Source organism: Orbicella faveolata, unplaced genomic scaffold, assembly GCF_042242905.1.
Source record: "Orbicella faveolata isolate gen_17 unplaced genomic scaffold, um_ofav_v1 contig_12, whole genome shotgun sequence".
Lineage (NCBI taxonomy): Eukaryota > Metazoa > Cnidaria > Anthozoa > Scleractinia > Merulinidae > Orbicella > Orbicella faveolata.
The window spans coordinates 1,710,425-1,727,336 of NW_028301539.1; the positions used below are offsets into that span (position 1 = coordinate 1,710,425).

General features: G+C 40.6%; 2 protein-coding genes across 2 annotated transcripts; both read left to right on the forward strand.

The window, feature by feature from the left end:
* The first annotated feature begins 562 nt into the window (after positions 1 to 562).
* Positions 563 to 5,015, forward strand: LOC110067489 (uncharacterized). Its single transcript, XM_020774817.2, has 3 exons — positions 563 to 803; positions 2,081 to 2,738; positions 3,491 to 5,015. Exons 2-3 carry the CDS (start codon positions 2,103 to 2,105, stop codon positions 4,514 to 4,516), a joined length of 1,662 nt encoding a protein of 553 aa, XP_020630476.2. The 5' UTR covers positions 563 to 803; positions 2,081 to 2,102; the 3' UTR covers positions 4,517 to 5,015.
* Positions 5,016 to 5,969: 954 nt separating this feature from the next.
* Positions 5,970 to 16,300, forward strand: LOC110067452 (uncharacterized). The gene is made up of 8 exons (XM_089281959.1): positions 5,970 to 6,205; positions 7,922 to 8,382; positions 9,121 to 9,453; positions 10,445 to 10,659; positions 11,987 to 12,181; positions 13,329 to 13,464; positions 14,063 to 14,544; positions 15,114 to 16,300. The coding sequence occupies exons 2-8, from the start codon at positions 7,938 to 7,940 to the stop codon at positions 15,429 to 15,431; spliced, it is 2,124 nt and encodes a 707-aa protein (XP_089138085.1). The 5' UTR covers positions 5,970 to 6,205; positions 7,922 to 7,937; the 3' UTR covers positions 15,432 to 16,300.
* Positions 16,301 to 16,912: the final 612 nt, after the last annotated feature.

Consider the following 16,912-nt stretch of genomic DNA (forward strand, 5'->3'; position numbering starts at 1 on the left):
TACAGTTACTATTGCTTGAAAGCGACGGCACTTTAATGGTATCTGTTGCAAGCATGTGTCGGACATAGGCGATGACATGTATTAGTAGTTGTGTTTAATACTAATATTTGTATTTTTGTGAGACCCCTGCCTTGGTGGCTGCTATTTAACGAGCTGATGAATAAAGCTTGTCATTACTCGTTAATGTAACCCAATTTCGTGACCGTTAAATACAGGTAAAAGATAATGAAATTGTGGATTCAGGAATTCTCAAAGGTGACCGCGTCTGTTATATACAGGTGACTGCTATATGCAGGTCAACTTAACAGTAAATATAAGAGACGATTTTTGGGAAGTTGTTCAGTGACCGTTATACACAGGGTAACCGCTATATACAGGGCCTTTATATACAGGTTTGACTGTACTACGTTGTAACCTCACTCCATTTTTCTGCATAGCCAAGCGATTTTTCCAAAGAAGCTGTCGAGAACTCTGAGAGCGTCAGAAGAGAGTGACTATTTTGACAAGCTTGTTCCCAGGGTTCACGGTCTTCCTCCCTCGAGAAAGACGGGAGGAAGTGATAGGACTCTGGGAGCGAGGCTGCTATTGTCACGCGGCTGTTGATTTCAATAACAAACATGATGCTTCTGGTCGGATGCCTCCGTTAAAGGGAAACCAAAAATATCTATACATAAATTCTTTTCCGAAAGAAATAAGTTGTTTCGATTGGTATGTTCTGCACTGAATCGCTGAACGATTTCGTTCGGACAAAGTAGACTCAGTGGGACTCTGTCGACTGAATCGCTAATCGACGATTTAGCAAGGTGGGCAATATTCTGTTGTTTCAGTGTGTAATGACACCGCGTGCATACATGTATGTGACAGATATATGGTCTGGTTTCCATATTTTGGCGAACGATCGTCGAATTGCAGATCAAAAATTCTTTGTTTAGACAGACGTCTTCGTCTATCATCTCGGTGGCATCATGTTATCGAAGAAAAAAAAGATGGATATACTATTCTCTTCGCCCCATCGACGTCACTATTCAACACTTCATAGCAACTTCGACTCTATTATATGCATTTGTCTGTCTTAGTAGCGAGTCTTAGTAGCGAGTCTTAGTCCTGGTAAACATTGATCGCGACCGTTTTACGGTGAAGAATCGTCCCACAGGAGCAGGTCTCCTTCACAGAAGTTCACAGACACTCTTTGGATTCATCACGCGTTCCTCTAGAAAAGATTGCGTGACAAGTCCGTGTTATTTTATGCATAAAACGCAACTGTTGGAAGGGAATCTCTTAAGCTCAGAGGATTTTCCGTGTTTTCGTCATTTCTGTGTTTACAGGAATAAAAGGGTTTAAACCCTCGGTTAAAAGCAAGTAACAGTTCTTCAGTCAGTTTGGCAACAAAGTAAGAGCTTTCGAGCTTTTACTCAATTTTTATTGTCTGTTCTTTTCTTTTGACTGCTGTTGTTTCTATAATATTCTTTGTTAGATATTTATTTTGGAGTGAACCTTGAAACTTCTTCAATTTCTTCTACATAGAAATTCGTTTTGCGGTTTTTCATTGCAGGAGTGTTTTTCTCTCGAGTCCTTAGTTTAACAAATAAATTTTGGATGTTAGCAAAAACTTATAAGAGCTTTAATTAGTTTTTCTTATTGCCCGTTCACTCTAGAAGACGTCTTTATGTACAAATCGTCTTTCCTAGATTTGAAAATATTTTCGTTCCTTCTTTAGAACTGCGTGCGTTATTTTTGTCCGCGTGACTGAAGTCCTAACTATAGCGCGAGCTACTTAATCACACAAGAACGTATGTCATATGGGTTTTCGAGAACTGAGGCTAGACTTCAACCAGGCGCGAGCGCAGTGCAATAAAATTCCTCACTGATCGCTGCTACTCGACTGGAAGGTCGACAAACCATGTCGTTACACACCCTCTAAACCGCCAGGGACTTGTACTTGCATCGACTCAAACTTGTACTGAATGGTCTGCACAGAGCTTGTTGAGACTTCAATCAACTAATAACGGATATATTGCTAAGGAAATCAGATACTACCTTAACGATTTCGTGTTGCTGACTCTGTCTTACTTTCTTTCAGATTCAGAAAACACTTCCAGACCATGGACGAGTCAACAAGTCAATTAACAAACAAAGAACTAAATAGTTTAATGGACAAGTGGGAAAATGAGACTTTGGTTCAAATAGCTGACCAGGCTGAAGAACGAGGTCAAACCGAGGAACTAAATAGCTTAATGGACAAGATGGAAAATGAGACTTTGCTTCAAATAGCTGACCAGGCTGAGGGACGAGGTCAAACCGAAGAACTAAATAGCTTAATGGACAAGATGGAAAATGAGACTTTGCTTCAAATAGCTGACCAGGCTGAAGAACGAGGTCAAACCGAAGAACTAAATAGCTTAATGGACAAGATGGAAAATGAGACTTTGCTTCAAATAGCTGACCAGGCTGAAGAACGAGGTCAAACCGAAGAACTATATAGCTTAATGAACAAGATGGAAAATGAGACTTTTGTTCAAATAGCTGACCAGACTGAGGGACGAGGTCCAACCGAAGAACTAAATAGCTTAATGGACAAGATGGAAAATGAGACTTTGCTTCAAATAGCTGACCAGGCTGAAGAACGAGGTCCAACCGAAGAACCAAATAGTGTAATGGACAAGTGGGAAAATGAGACTTTGGTTCAAATAGCTGACCAGGCTGATGAACGAGTGCAGTTGGAACCAACACTAGAACAGGTGACAAACTTATCAATTTCATGCACTAATTATCACGCTAGAATTCAATAAATTCAATCACTAGAACGTCTACGTTTCCACGGAGACATGGTGCGTGTCTTCCAAGAACCCAAAACCTAGCATCTACTCATCTTCTTTACAATCCGATCGTCTTAGAAGCAGGGAAGCGGGGAGCAGGGATGGCGCAGTGATGAGCACGCTCACCTCCCTCCAATGTGACGCAGGTTCGATTCCGGCCTTGTGCCATATCTGGGTTGAGTTTGTTGTTGGTTCTCTCCTTGTTCCGACGGTTTTTCTCCGGGTTCTTCGGTTTTCCTCCCTCCACAACAACTAACATCTCCAAATTTCAATTAAACCAGGATAGAGGACCCGCATCAAAATCAGCTAAGACTGATGTGGCTTTCTCTCTAAATATTGAAATTATTTCTGTCCAGACCTATGAGTCTTACCCGGTTACGGTAACTGTTAATCCCATCATGTGTAAATAGTCTGACAAGAACCGGTTAAAACCGGTACAAACCAGTTAAACCCTACAGAGCGAGGGACAAACATCTGAGACGTTGGCATGATATGAGTATCACCATTGTGAGCTCGCAAACAAAAACAGAAAAACAACAGTGTAAATAGCCAGCGTAGTTACAAGTTGAAAGTAACAACAATTTTAATAGAAGCTTTAATTTTCTCCGCCGCACACTCAAGTACGATTTTGACTCAGATATGTCTTTGAACTTTGTTTCAATACCGATCTGTAGGTCGTTTCTTCAACCAAGCCAAGTCAAAGTCTTCCACCTGTTTATGCAGTTTTGGACGTTGAAACCACGAGACTGGATAGAAAAACAGACCGCATCGTACAAATAGGCATTGTTAAAGTCGAAAACAATGTTTCTAAACCGTGGATGGCATATGTGAATCCTTGCAAATCAAGAGAGGAACAAATGGAAGCTTACGAAGTACACAAAATATCGCCGGAGTTTCTTCTAGGAAAGCCGAAGTTTGCCGACGTGGTATCGATGTTGTGTGAGTTCTTGGAAAATGTTGAGTATGTTGTGTGTCATAACTGTGTCTTTGACTGGAGTATATTGATGGCTGAGTTTGACAGACTGCAAGATAACGAAGACAACAAAGCTCTTATGAGGAAGATCAAATGGGTCGACCTTCTTAGAATTGCGATCAAGTCATTCCCTGATTTCAACAGTTATGGATTATCGACGCTATTAGGGAAGTTTTCAATTCGAATTAAAAAAGCGCAAAGCCTCCTTTATCTTTATCAGTCTTGTATTACGGCAGGGGATCAACAAGAGTGTGAAGTGCTTTCATTGTTCGAACAGGGAGAGAAAGAAAACTTTGAAGAAAGGCACCATGATGCTGTATGTGACTCGCTCGCAGCGCATTCACTCCTGAAGATAGTTCTGGAGAAAAACAGTTACTCCGATATTGCCGACCTCGTTAATAATTTTCCACAGTGTTTAATTGAAACGGAATTGTTTCTTGCTTTGGAAGTGATGTTGAAGGAAAGGAAAACGTCCGACAAAGATCTGACATCTTTTTCTGCGCGTGCGGAGAAATTTTGTTGCACCATACCGTCGCTGAGAGGAAAAACGCTTCAAGAATTGTCAGTGAGTAAAATAAGAACAGTATTGTTGTCAGGATTTGAGAAGGATGAAAGAGTTCGTCTTATATACAGAGCTGCGTTATTGCACAAGGGCAGTGATTCACAGAAACGTAAAGCAGATTCACCTGACTTAAGTGTCAGCCCTAAAGAGACAAAAACAGAGTAAAATATTATTCTAGGATATGGCTTTTCTCTCCAGCACGTTCCAATCGTGTATCAGGGTTATGTTTTTTTCTGGATCTGCCCCTGTTGTTAATGAAGAAGGGGAAAATATAGGGTATAAGATGTATGATTTGATGAATACAGCCCGCATTTTCACATTAATCTTGACGCATGATTTGTCTCAGCCATTTTAATACGTTTCGATTTTCCACTCTTAAAACTGTCGACCGCCCTGTCACCTCCGAGTGACCAGAGAACAAGGCTGAAACTCGGGCTAATACGGCATTCTATATTAATAATCAAAACGAGAGTTTTGTTTTGTTTTGTTTTTTTGTTTTTATGTATTCTGTTCCAACATCCCTGTTTTTCCAAGAAAACGTCATGATCTTGTTAGGTTAGCAATTTTCGTCTATACAACGAAAAATAGTCATGAAATATATTATAAATAGTATATCTCGAAACCACTGCTCGGAGAATCAATAAAACAAAAATCATAAACGATATACAGCGTGCCTCGAAACCCTTCCTTAGAGGCGTGGATCAACTATCCACGGCTTTTCCCTTGAGAAATAAAAATCCATAAAAGGAAAAATTCGTGGGGTTGATTTAGTTGGGTTTCAATATTCATCAGAAAACAAGCTTAATTCCTCTTGGAATTTGAGATTCTAGGAATTTGACTTTCTTGGAAAACGTTGGGGCGATTTAGATAATTTACGCCATCAAACGAAAACTCGTGACATATCTGATTTCAACCAGGGCAGCCAATCTTTCAACTGCCAATGAATGCAATACTTTGTTGTGGGAATTCTACGAATGCAGGGTCCATATTCTAGGAAAAACTAGCTCAGCTTTGCTCCAGAGAAGAATGCTCATGCAATTAATTAAATACGTGTCTGATACAGGAACATTACTGTTGCTTTCTTGTTGCCGACGAAAAATTAACATAAAAGATAAATTTTCTTTGATTAAACATAACAGGAAATGTGCTGAATATGGCACCCACATGACAACGGAGTCAGTTTGCAACATTTTCGGCAAATAATGACAATAGTAGAGAACAAAGGAATAATATATATTGACTGGAGAAGTTTTAGCGTTTTCTTCGTGGTTTCTGACACGTTTAATCTATAATTTCCTGAGGTAAAAGGTTATTTTTTATGTAACTATGATTATACTTGACTTGTGAAATAAATTTCGGTTTTATTGAAAAGTTCTTATTAGATTTAGGGAATGGGCAAGTTTTATCACTCATGGTATTCCCGAGTAAGTCAGTAAAACGCTTTATTAAAATTATGATAAATAATGACTTGGAGCACACCTTGCAAACATTGTCAGTTCAAAAACCATGCTTATTGATATCTTTTGAAAGTAAGTTAACGACAGCCTGAAATAGCCAATTGGAGATGACAAAGTAATCTGTTCAAGCCTCGCTTTCATTCGTTATGCAGCCAAGCGTCCTTTTCCGAGAAAGCTGCAAAACGTTTCTGTGTACTGAAAGATAAAAGAGAAGGACAGTTGTTGAAAATTTCATCGATTTAAATAGCGAAATCGGAAAGAGTGAAGATTCTTGGTTGAAGGAATAGCGTTTGTCAGGTAGCATCCTCTGGATTGAGAAGAACGCAGGAAGAGCGCTGCCTTGCAAGACTGCCTCGGTTCGCAAAGTTACCAGTTCGCCGGCTTAAATCTAAACAAGGTATTTAATTCCCATGTGTGAAATGTTTCGCTTCAGAATAAGTAACTGGCATGGCATGCGACCATGTTTTCACTTTTCTTTGAAATACACAAATTGAATGTTAGGAATTACATTGCTCAGAGTTGTTAATGTTTGAAAAAGTCCGAACTAGCCGGTCCTATAAGGGTCAAGTTGAAACGTTAACTCGACAGTATTAGTGCGAGCCATCGCGAATGTTCTGGAGGATAAAATGGTAAAGTTAACAGCCCTATACATAGCGGTGATTTCGAATTCGAGATCCTTCGATCGTGATGTTGCAATTTTAATAATTTCAGCGATTGGCATTGAATTAGTTTGAGATCAAAATTTAGCGAAGGAATAAGTATACGTATCAGTCCTCCATATTACCCTGTCATATTAGCTCGTCGCAGTTGAACTAATACTTACAAAATACTCAAAACTACAATTTGCATCGCGCAGCAAGTGAAAGCTTGAAAGCGTGTGTAAAAATTCAGCTGCATAAAGAATCAGATAAAGGAAGTTTTAATCACAACTAGAAGGCTTTAACTGATCTCGATGGCCGCTGAGTTCATTCGGTTTGAGTGTTGTTCCTGTTATTTCTTGACTTTCTTGTTTCTTCTTCACCTAATATAATCTGTACATGACGTGGCAATCTTTAACTAATTTCGCTTACGGGATTCCAATTTGCCAAGAGGGACCATTGGAATATTCCCTCAATATAAACCCTTTTTGAAGAGCCGGAATAGGTTGCAGACTGAGTAAAATCATTCGATATTTTAGGAATAGTGAGTTATCATATTTGCAAAGGATCAGTGCTCTTCAAAACAGTTGTAACAACTGACCCTCTTCCCAAAATAACACTGAGTCCATCCTTGAGTTCACCCAGGGAATTTTCCCACACCCAAGTAGGATTGTTTGTAAGATGGAACTCCATAATATAAGTCAATAGTTGAGACATCTGTAACCTGCTTTATCAAATAAATCATGTATGTATGTATGTACATGTGTACGACTGGTACGAGTGGAAACAATTGAGGTGGAACGAGCGTATGAGTAAGTTAAATTACGAAACGAGGCTCAATAACCAAAACTATCTGGTTGGTTCTATGGGTATAGTTTACATTTCCTAGGAATTAAATCATGGAAAAGCTTAGCAGTGGTGCAATTTGGAAAATGTTCTGTATTTCATCGTTTGCCACTGTGGCATATTATAATCTTCACTTGTGGGAATTCGTGGCTTGAAAATCATAGATATCTCCAAGATTATGTCCAGTGCGTAAATCGCAGTTCCTAAAAGGTAAGATGTAAGTAATAGATTCAATTTATTGATTTATTTGTTGATTTCGTCACCGGACTTGGTATACATAATTATAAAAGGATATAGCGAGATGGCTTGGCAACATAGCATTTCTCCCAACTTTTAAGTGCTCGTTTAAGGAATATAATAGGGCCTGCTCAATGCCTGTGGTAGGTAAGGAAAGCAGTCTGAGTTTGCATACGAGCCAAGTGGCCCCATCCGGCCGGAAGTTTTCCCGGTTTCTGTATCATGAAGCGACTAGGGGTATTTTTACTCCTCCCTCCCCGCTTGATCCGGAGACGAGCGCACTAATCACGAGGCTACCTCCAATCATTGCTTGTTGGTATCTCAGCTGGTCTTTTTTCAGATGACTTAAGTTTTTTGTTTGTTTGTTTGTTTGTTTGTCTCCAACATTGCAGAAACAGTCAGAAAAGAATGTCAGATATAGTTGAAGCACCCGTTGCCAAGTATGGCCGAAGTAGCGACTTTGGAGTTGTTTTGGATTTTATTCAAAGCATGTTAAGTAACGACACTCTGCGAGAAACCTTCAACATTCCGCATTTAGTCATGGTCGGTCGACAAAACATGGCAAAGACCACGCTCATAAACCGACTGATTGGTCGATATCTTCTCCCAATGCGACGAAATGAAACGGCCAACACCCTGCAGGCACGCACCACGTATCCCATAATACTCAATCTACGGAATGGCCGAGAAAGAGTGGTAGAAGTGAAATGCGATAAGATACCAAAATTAGCGAGAAAGGAGGAAAACCCCGCGGATGATGCAGTGGAGAATTTTCTCAACCAGGTTTCAGGTGAACTTCCCAAGGAGGAGGGAACTCCGATATCAAAAACCCCTGTCAATGTTACTCTGCAAGGTGAGCTGTTAAATATGAAAATCTAGATCTCAGCTTGTTCAGTTGTATTCTTTACTACTTACATATGGGACGCCAACTTAGCAGGCCCTTCCGCTCACTTTTTTTGCCGAGGGATGAAGCTGACTAAGGAGTTTGGTCGTCCCTGTTCGATGGGACACTAGTCCATCGCAAGCTGCCAAGAGGAGTACGCCAAATTGCTCTAAGAAGTCTAAGAATGTGCCAAAAATTAGTAGTCCTGGGCGGAGAGAAGAATTTCGAAAGTAAGTGTCTTGCTCTAGCCCGGGCCTGTGCCACCGCGCCCCTAACCAATTGGCACCAAACCCCTCTCGACTTCTCCGCCAAAACAAATTAGAGCACTCGCGCGCGAAATCTCGCCAGCCACGCGGGCTGAAAATTGCACGTTAACTAATACTGATGTGAAGTTTATATGAAATAATTCATATATGAACTGCGGTTGTAGATGAAAGTGAAGAATGATCATCGCAGTAAATTTTCCAATTTAAGCAACTGGAAAGAAGAAGCCTGAAAAAATCAGGGCTTCAACGGGATTCGAACTGCTGACCTCCGCGATACCGGTGCGATGCTCTACCAACTGAGCTATGAAGCCACACATTGGGAGCGAGGTCAATTCAGTGAGTTCATATCTTCCCGTGAGGAATGAAATGATGTGAAGTTTATATGAAATAATTCATATATGAACTGCGGTTGTAGATGAAAGTGCTGTCCTATCTTTTCTAGGCCCCGAGCTCACGACTCTCACCTTGGTCGACCTTCCCGGCGCCCACTTCGCCAACGACGACCCGCGAATGAACCACGTGACCCAACGTTTAGTGCTGGATTACATTGAAAAGAACACAAATAGCATTATCGTGATAGTGTCCGAAGTAGGGGACCCCACAGGCGACAGTGCAATAAACCTTGTCATGCAAAAGGCCGCAGATTTTAGGAGCCGTACCATCTGCGCTCTAACCAAACCAGACAAGCTGAGAGAAAGTGACGACATGGGTAAAAGGGTGGCTTTGAACGGGTCAAGCTTTACCCTGGAGGATAACCGCTTTATTGTGCTTCGGGGTAAGAAGTTTAAACTTGTACCTTGAGCGAAGAACGTTTCTTCAATAATTCTGGAAACTACTTTAGTTAAACTCTTTAAATGATTTGGAACTACTACCACTATACTACCGCTACTACCACTACTACCGCTGCCGACGCGGCTGCTGCTGCCGCCGCTGCTGCTACTGCTGCTGCTACTGCCGCTACTATTGCTGTTACTTCTTTTAATGTTGCTACTGCTACTGCTACTGCTACTGCCACTGCTATTGCCATTGTTAATGCTGCTGCCTCTGTTACTGCTGTTGCTGGTGCTGCTACTACTTGACTTTCTCCTTAACTGGACGTGATGATGATGATTGTGCAAAATAAACCGAGATAATCACAAGGACAATCACTGAAGCGAAAGAAGCGTAACAGACCCATCAAAACTACAAGGAAAAAATTAACGACTCGACCGACTCAAATCAATCAACTTGATTGAAAGCGCGGAAGGCTGTTCACTTGGCATACTGGGAAACGCTGTTGCAATTGATTGGTCAAAGATATGATCTCCGATTGCTTTGAGTGTTTTGTATGGGTAAAGTAAAGTCTGCATACGAGCCAAGTGGCCCACTAGCACGGAGCTTATGCCGGTTTCCGTAACATGAAGTGACTAGAAGTATTTCTACTCCACCCCTGGATGGGATGCTAATCCATCGCAGGGTTACCCCCATCATTAAATTCGCCAGTAACCATTTATACACCTGAGTGGAGAGAGGCACTGTGAGAGTCAAGTCAAGTCAAGTCAAGTCAAGTCATCTTTGACTTGACTTGACTTGACTTGAAAGTGCCATGCCCAAGAACACAACACAGTGTCCCCGGCCAGGGTTCGAACCCGGATTTCTTGATCCAGAGACGAGGGCACTAACCATGAGGCCACTGCGCCTCCAGCTGAGTGTTTTGTATACAAATCTTTAACTCGATACCACAGGTAGAAGTTAATTAGTTTCTTTTTTTACCCTCAACAAACCAGGCAAAGATGGTACAGATCCGAAAGAAAAGGACTGGGACGCTGAAATGACCCGTATAAAGGAGAAAGAGTGGTTCGCGAATCACCCACAGTACAGCGATATCCAACATGTGTGTGGCATTGATCGACTAATGGACACCATGATATCTTTACTGGCCGAAAAAATGGTCACGGAGGTTCCCAATCTGGTGCGTGAAATGAAAGCCCTAAAAGAAGAGGTAAACAAATTGTGTGCCATGTTTTTTTGTTGTTGTTGTTGTTGTTTTTTTTTTTCTTTCAAAACATTGCACACAAGAAAGCAGTTTATTGTTAAGTAGAAATCTTTTTTCTCCATGTTTGGCGCACATTTTGAGTTTCCCTTTCACGAAAGTAACCCTTGAGAAACCAGGAAATAATTACTTAACCTTTGCGCCTACGTTTAGCAGGAATGGCTCACAGGAAGGCATTTATTTAACAGATGAGTTTTAAAAAGAGCCAATAAATACTTCATTGTTCGGTCCGTATTAGGGAATTTTGTTCTCGTTCTTTATTTGCAAGGTCGTGGACCTCGCCAAACAACAACAACAACTAGCATGACTATAAATACATACAGTGTTGCGAAAGCTTTTGTAAACTAAAACTAAAACTAAAACATTAACGATTATCCTGATCATATAATAATGTTATGATATAGCAATCAAGTTACATTGGTTTGATTTGAAAGTAGATCAAAAAGTAGAAAGTAGATTGAAAGTATATTGCGCAGATCAAAGTAAGATGAACTAAATTTTGCTACTTGAATATTAATCAGGAGCCATAATCGGGGACCCGTCCTCGATTATGGTTCCTGATATTAATATAATGATATGAAGAAGTCATAAGTTCGCCAATGGCTTGTAATGAAGATAATTCTTTAAGAGTTGGAATGATATGTTCTATTTTTCAGTATAAATTTTTTTTCTTAGAATAGAGTATTTATTGCAATATATAAGAAAGCGAGATTCGTCTTCAGTTTGTTTAGATTCACAAATAGGGCAGAGTCTGTTAACCCTTGGAGTTTGATCATATCTACCATTCTCAATCCTTAGTTTGTGATTGTCTATCCTAAATTTCACTAGTTCTTTTCTTTCGCTTTGTTTGCTCGTTAGGCCTACTTAAGAGGAGGGTGTGTAATCGTTCTTAAAAGTGTTGAAAAATTCTAGTTTAGTAGAGTTTTGCATGGTATGTTGTAAAATATACTTTTGTTGCATTAGGTCAACATATTGTTTGATTTTAGCGTAAACTCACAACAAAGCAGCTGCTCAGTCGTTAAATTCATCCTCAACCTCAACCTGTAGCTCACGCTAGTTCAATAACATATAGTTATTAATTCGTCCGAACCCATTTATACTCCTGGGTAGAGAGAGACACCGTAAGAATTGAGAGTCTTTCCAAGAACACAACCCGGAGTCACACGCGTTATAACTTTTCCTACTATTAACTACAGTGTATTCAAGAAATCGCAAACCTCTCCGATATTCTCTCCAACACTTACAAAACATGGCAACTGTTTTCCAATCGAAATAGGTGGATGAAATGCTGAAAGAACTTGAGGACAGCGAAGTCCCTGAGTCGGACGAGGGAAAAGGGGCGGTTGCGATGAAGCTAAAGCATAACCTCATCACAGAGTTGGAGAAACTTCTCTTTAACAATACTTCCGACATGGAAGGAGGCGAAAACGTGAGAGAGCTGTTTAATTCATTCTGTGAGGCCGTTTACCAGGTGAGAAAACACTGACTAACTTGGGTTATTGAAGTAGGTATGTACAGTGGATGAATTTCTGCAATTTAGTGACGTAAGATTGTGTTAGAGCGCAATTTGAAAGCTTGTCAAAAAGATTATCGTACTGTAACTCAACTGATACGACTATATTTTCATTTTTTTTTTTTCGATTTGATTTACTCAATGAGTTTGGTTTGCAAAGGTGAAGAGGCACAGTTCCGACCTCAAATATTAATTCAATTTAGTTGTTACTTCTTTTCTCAACGGTCACTTCTAAAGATGTACGTTGAAACATACGAAACGTCAAGTAAAAAGATATAATTTTTGTCTTCCAACAATGTCCGCCGTGCCATTTATTCAATAATCTCAACAGTTACAAAGATTCGCGAACTATGACAGGATCATGAAAAATAAGTACAACAAAGCCTGACACGAAAACTCCTGAAAAACAGCAGACGAAAAGAAAAGAGAGAGTGTGTGCCCCTGACCAAGGGGCTTTAGGGTTTCCTAATTTAACGTACTGTACACAAATACTTGGTGATATAAATAGAGGATTTTACAGCGATCTAATTCTATATAACAGCACTAACGAAATAAAAGAAAACGAAAACCAGTGTTGGTCCATAACAAAGAAAAAGAAAATGAGCTTGACTTCTGTTCACGGAGAAGGCTGACTTAACAAAGTCTCACCCTGCTAAGGGCAACCGAAAGTCATCCCTCTATACAACACGCAGTTCAAACCCGCTCCCAAACCTCCCCTCCGTGCCGACAAATAAAGGAATTTGTGCTAAGATTATCAGTAATTTCATAATCTTTCTTGAGTCAACGAAGCAGTGGTTGCTTACAAAGTGTGTTTACTATTCTAAGTGGCTTTGCTGGCCGGTGCTCAACTCGTATTCCCTGCTAATCCTACATGGGATCCTAGTCCATTATAAGCTGTGCTACGTGTCAGGTTGCCGGTAGCCATTTATACTCCTTCAACACAACTAGACCCAAGGCGGGGCTCCGAGTCCCCGAAACAGGGCGGGGGTGTCTCAATTTGGTGTCCAACGCGCTAACCATGCATTAAGCTACACTTCCTCTTAAGTAAGAATGAGTTGCTTTTATTTAAGACATTATTAATTATGGCTCACTATGTCTTGTCAAGGTTGATCCTCTGGCTATGCGCAATGATGACGACATAAGAACAGAACAAAGGAGGTTGGAGGGTGTGGCCGCCCCGCTAGGAGAGGGCAGTGAAAACAGTCAGCTACTGCAGAAGCTGCTCTACGAGAATTACACAGGTACAAAACATACCACCAGAGGTGCGGGTAACTTTTGAAACATGTGACGGGTATGTAAAGTAGGTTTAAGTACGTTCGTAAGTCGCTAAGTATTTTATGTAACAAAGAACTCGATCAAGATTTTTCTTATCTTTTTACCATCTCGGTCAATAAGTGCTTTATCCCATAGCAAACCCAGTGGCCTACTCAGTAGATAAGTATTTTATCCTTGTAACCCGCCAAGTCAATAGCCGTTTCATTTTATGACTTATACAATTACCACTGACCTGAACTGTGGAAAAAAAACAGCGAAATTGTTACTTGGTAGACAGGACTATTGTTTCTTTCCAAGACCCAATACTAAAAACAACAACACTAATGATAACAAAAATAGCTATTTTACAGCAGAGCTGCATAGTAGCTCTGCATCTATGGAACTCCCTAAAACAACAAGAGCAGAAAATTTGCAAGAGTTTAAAAATTAGAATACCTGAATCTAATTTAAATCTATTTATAGATAAAGGGGGGAATATATTATCAATAAAAGGGTCAGAGACAATGTTTCCTTGTATTTCTCTGCTTTCCAACTATATCTTAGTATTTTTTAATGTGTTTGCAGGATATCACCAGAAAGACCGTAAACCAGTCTCCATGGTCAGCCCTATTGATCAACTGTTTCCCATATCAAAGAAGCTGGTTGAAAATGTCCAGGAAACTCTACGGAACATCGTTCAAAAGACCATCCAGCGCTGCCTGTCCAAGTTTCCCACCCTCAAAACAGCAGTCGAAGCGAAAGTTGTGAACAAAATCTTTGAAACCAAACGCGACCAGACCATTCAGTTCATCCGACAGTTTCTGGAAATGCAGAAGAAAAGCATTGACGTGGTGTTTGCACCAATCCCCACGCCAGACGAAATAGATCAGTGGAAATCGCAGAAGTTGACTACGAGGGAAGGCCTTAGCACGACTCATCCATGCATGACATCGAAAACAATGAATCACATGGAGCACCTCGCGGAAAAACTCTACCCTCGGCATCTGGTAACCGAGATTGAAGGTCACGGCAGCAGTTCCGCACATACTGCGTTTGTAAACCACAAGGTGAGCATATAACATGGGCGTATGGGAAGGTTCCATTATGGGCACTTGGAACTGTACAGGGTAAAGTTTTTTTTCTTTTCTTAGTCAGGGACGGGGTGTTCTATTTCAGTTTAGATTTTATTTTTCCAAGACATCGATTTATCTGGTTAAGCCAGTTTCAACAGGCTGGAGAAGCAGGCCCAGAATTTTTTGGTGTGTCCAGGTGAGCAGCGCCGGACTAGATAGATCCGATTATAATTCTTGTCATCATCCTCTTTAAAGGACTGTCTAAGACAGCTATGCAACAAATTGTGTAGTTATGAGTCAAGATTTATTGTGTACAGTTTCGTATTGCTTCTTAAACAACAAATGCCATTTGATTTATTCATAGTTTCTCTGGTGTCAAATAACTGATTGGTGCGTTGCTGGTAGATGGGGGGACCCTCTGCCGAACAGCTGGTGCATACATTTTGCACCAGTTTTCTTCAGCCAATTACAATATGTTGCAAAACTGTAAATTAACCATAACATTGCTTTTTTTAGGAACTGAGACACTAGTAATGAGGATATGTTATCTTTTTGTTATTTAGGAACTTGAGGATATGAAGAATCTAAAAAGGAACGTAGTTCGATGCTTCAACGTGTTGAAAATGAACGTGTGTGACACAGTCCCTCGCTGCATCTTTCATTTCTTCGTCACGCAGTTGGTAGATGACCTTCGCCGCGCCTTGGAGAAGGAGAACTTGGTCGAGTTCCTGCAGGAGAGGAAGGACATCCGGGACCAGCGTGAAATGCGCAGGAAACAGTCCCAGGCTCTGGAGGAAGCGCTGCCACGCACCACTAACGTAGTAGACAAACTGCTCTGCATGAAACAGGGATCCCCAGTAAAAGGTGGCAAGATTTACTGAACTGGAACAATCTTTTCATTTGTTGTCTTTAAGGAAAGTGCCTTACTTAAGAATTTTTGCACGTTTGTTTAATTTGCATCGTTTGGCATGGCATGACTATAAGCTCATTTGTTCCATATCACGGGGATGCGTAGGGTGACAATTCTAATCGTAAATGCTGTTTGAGGAGTACCCGGATGTAGACGGATCATCGTAAATTTTTTAATCCCTTCTCTCAAGTTTTGTGAAATTGTCTGATACTGTTATGAACAGGTACTGAGATATTATCTCTAGTTTGCTTGAAAGGTGTCTTTTAGTCTCCCGATTCCCGGTAGCTTATTTCAATTTTAGGGCAAAAATGTGCTGTTTTCCCAAACCAGCATTTCTCGTCCATACCATCGCTACATGCAGACCTTACTCCGATCTAAAGCTATCTATTATTCAATCATGGCTCAGTGTTATTGAAGCCCTCGCGATCCGACGAATCATAATATTCCATTCTCGAGAAAATTTGAGTTTATTTTAGTTAGATTATGAATCAAATATTACTTTTAAACTAGGTTTAATAACCTCACCGTTGACATATACAGCTGTTTCGAAAAAAATTGACAGAAACTGAGGTTCACGGTATCTCAGCAAGGAGGGGGGAAACATAAATACACGTGTTTGTGCTGTTTCCTTCTATATTACTAGCATTACCCATAATACCCTACGACATTCCAGCATACGCTTCTGCCGGACAACCTTTCTCAAAACAGTTCTATATGCTCTGTCGTCGAGCAATCAATAATTTGAAACTAGTTTCACGAATTTAGGCAGATATGTAATAAAAGCGTAATAAAAAATTGCTACTTCTAACGGAATAAAAGTGTTTTTTTATAGAAAATAAAGCAGTGTCTATCATTTCGATTTCTTGCTCCTTATTTTTCACTACGAAACTGTCAAACTAGTGGCGAAAACATGGAGACAACGGAGTACAGTAGCCTTGATGCTTACTATCACGAAATGGCGTAGCTTTCTACGGCCGGCTGACTCAACTTAATCAATTACGCTATCGTAATATTACACTTATAATTACAATTATTAACCGCGCGGCCATGGGCCGACCAGACGCAGATCTCCACTTCGGCCAACTTTCAATTACGCAATCTGTAATGATTACTCGCCAAACCTTGTTTCTTCAGGGTCAACAAAAATCTCAGATTACAAAGTCACGCCGAACTCACGCTTTGCAAAAAAATCTCTTCAAAACCGATATAAAGGGTTCCAGGGTCCCAGCGGCACATCCCCACCCAGAAATTCCCAAAGTACCCCCCCCCCCCCCCCGCCCGGATGGTAGATAGCCAACTCGGCGCACTATCTCATATCCAACGCGCCCTCGTGGGATTATTTGTTAATTGTAGTATTACACCCATAGTTGCCCTCGGATCTACAAGTCAATTAACAAACGAAGAACTAAATAGTTTAATGGACAAGTGGGAAAATGAGACTTTGGTTCAAAT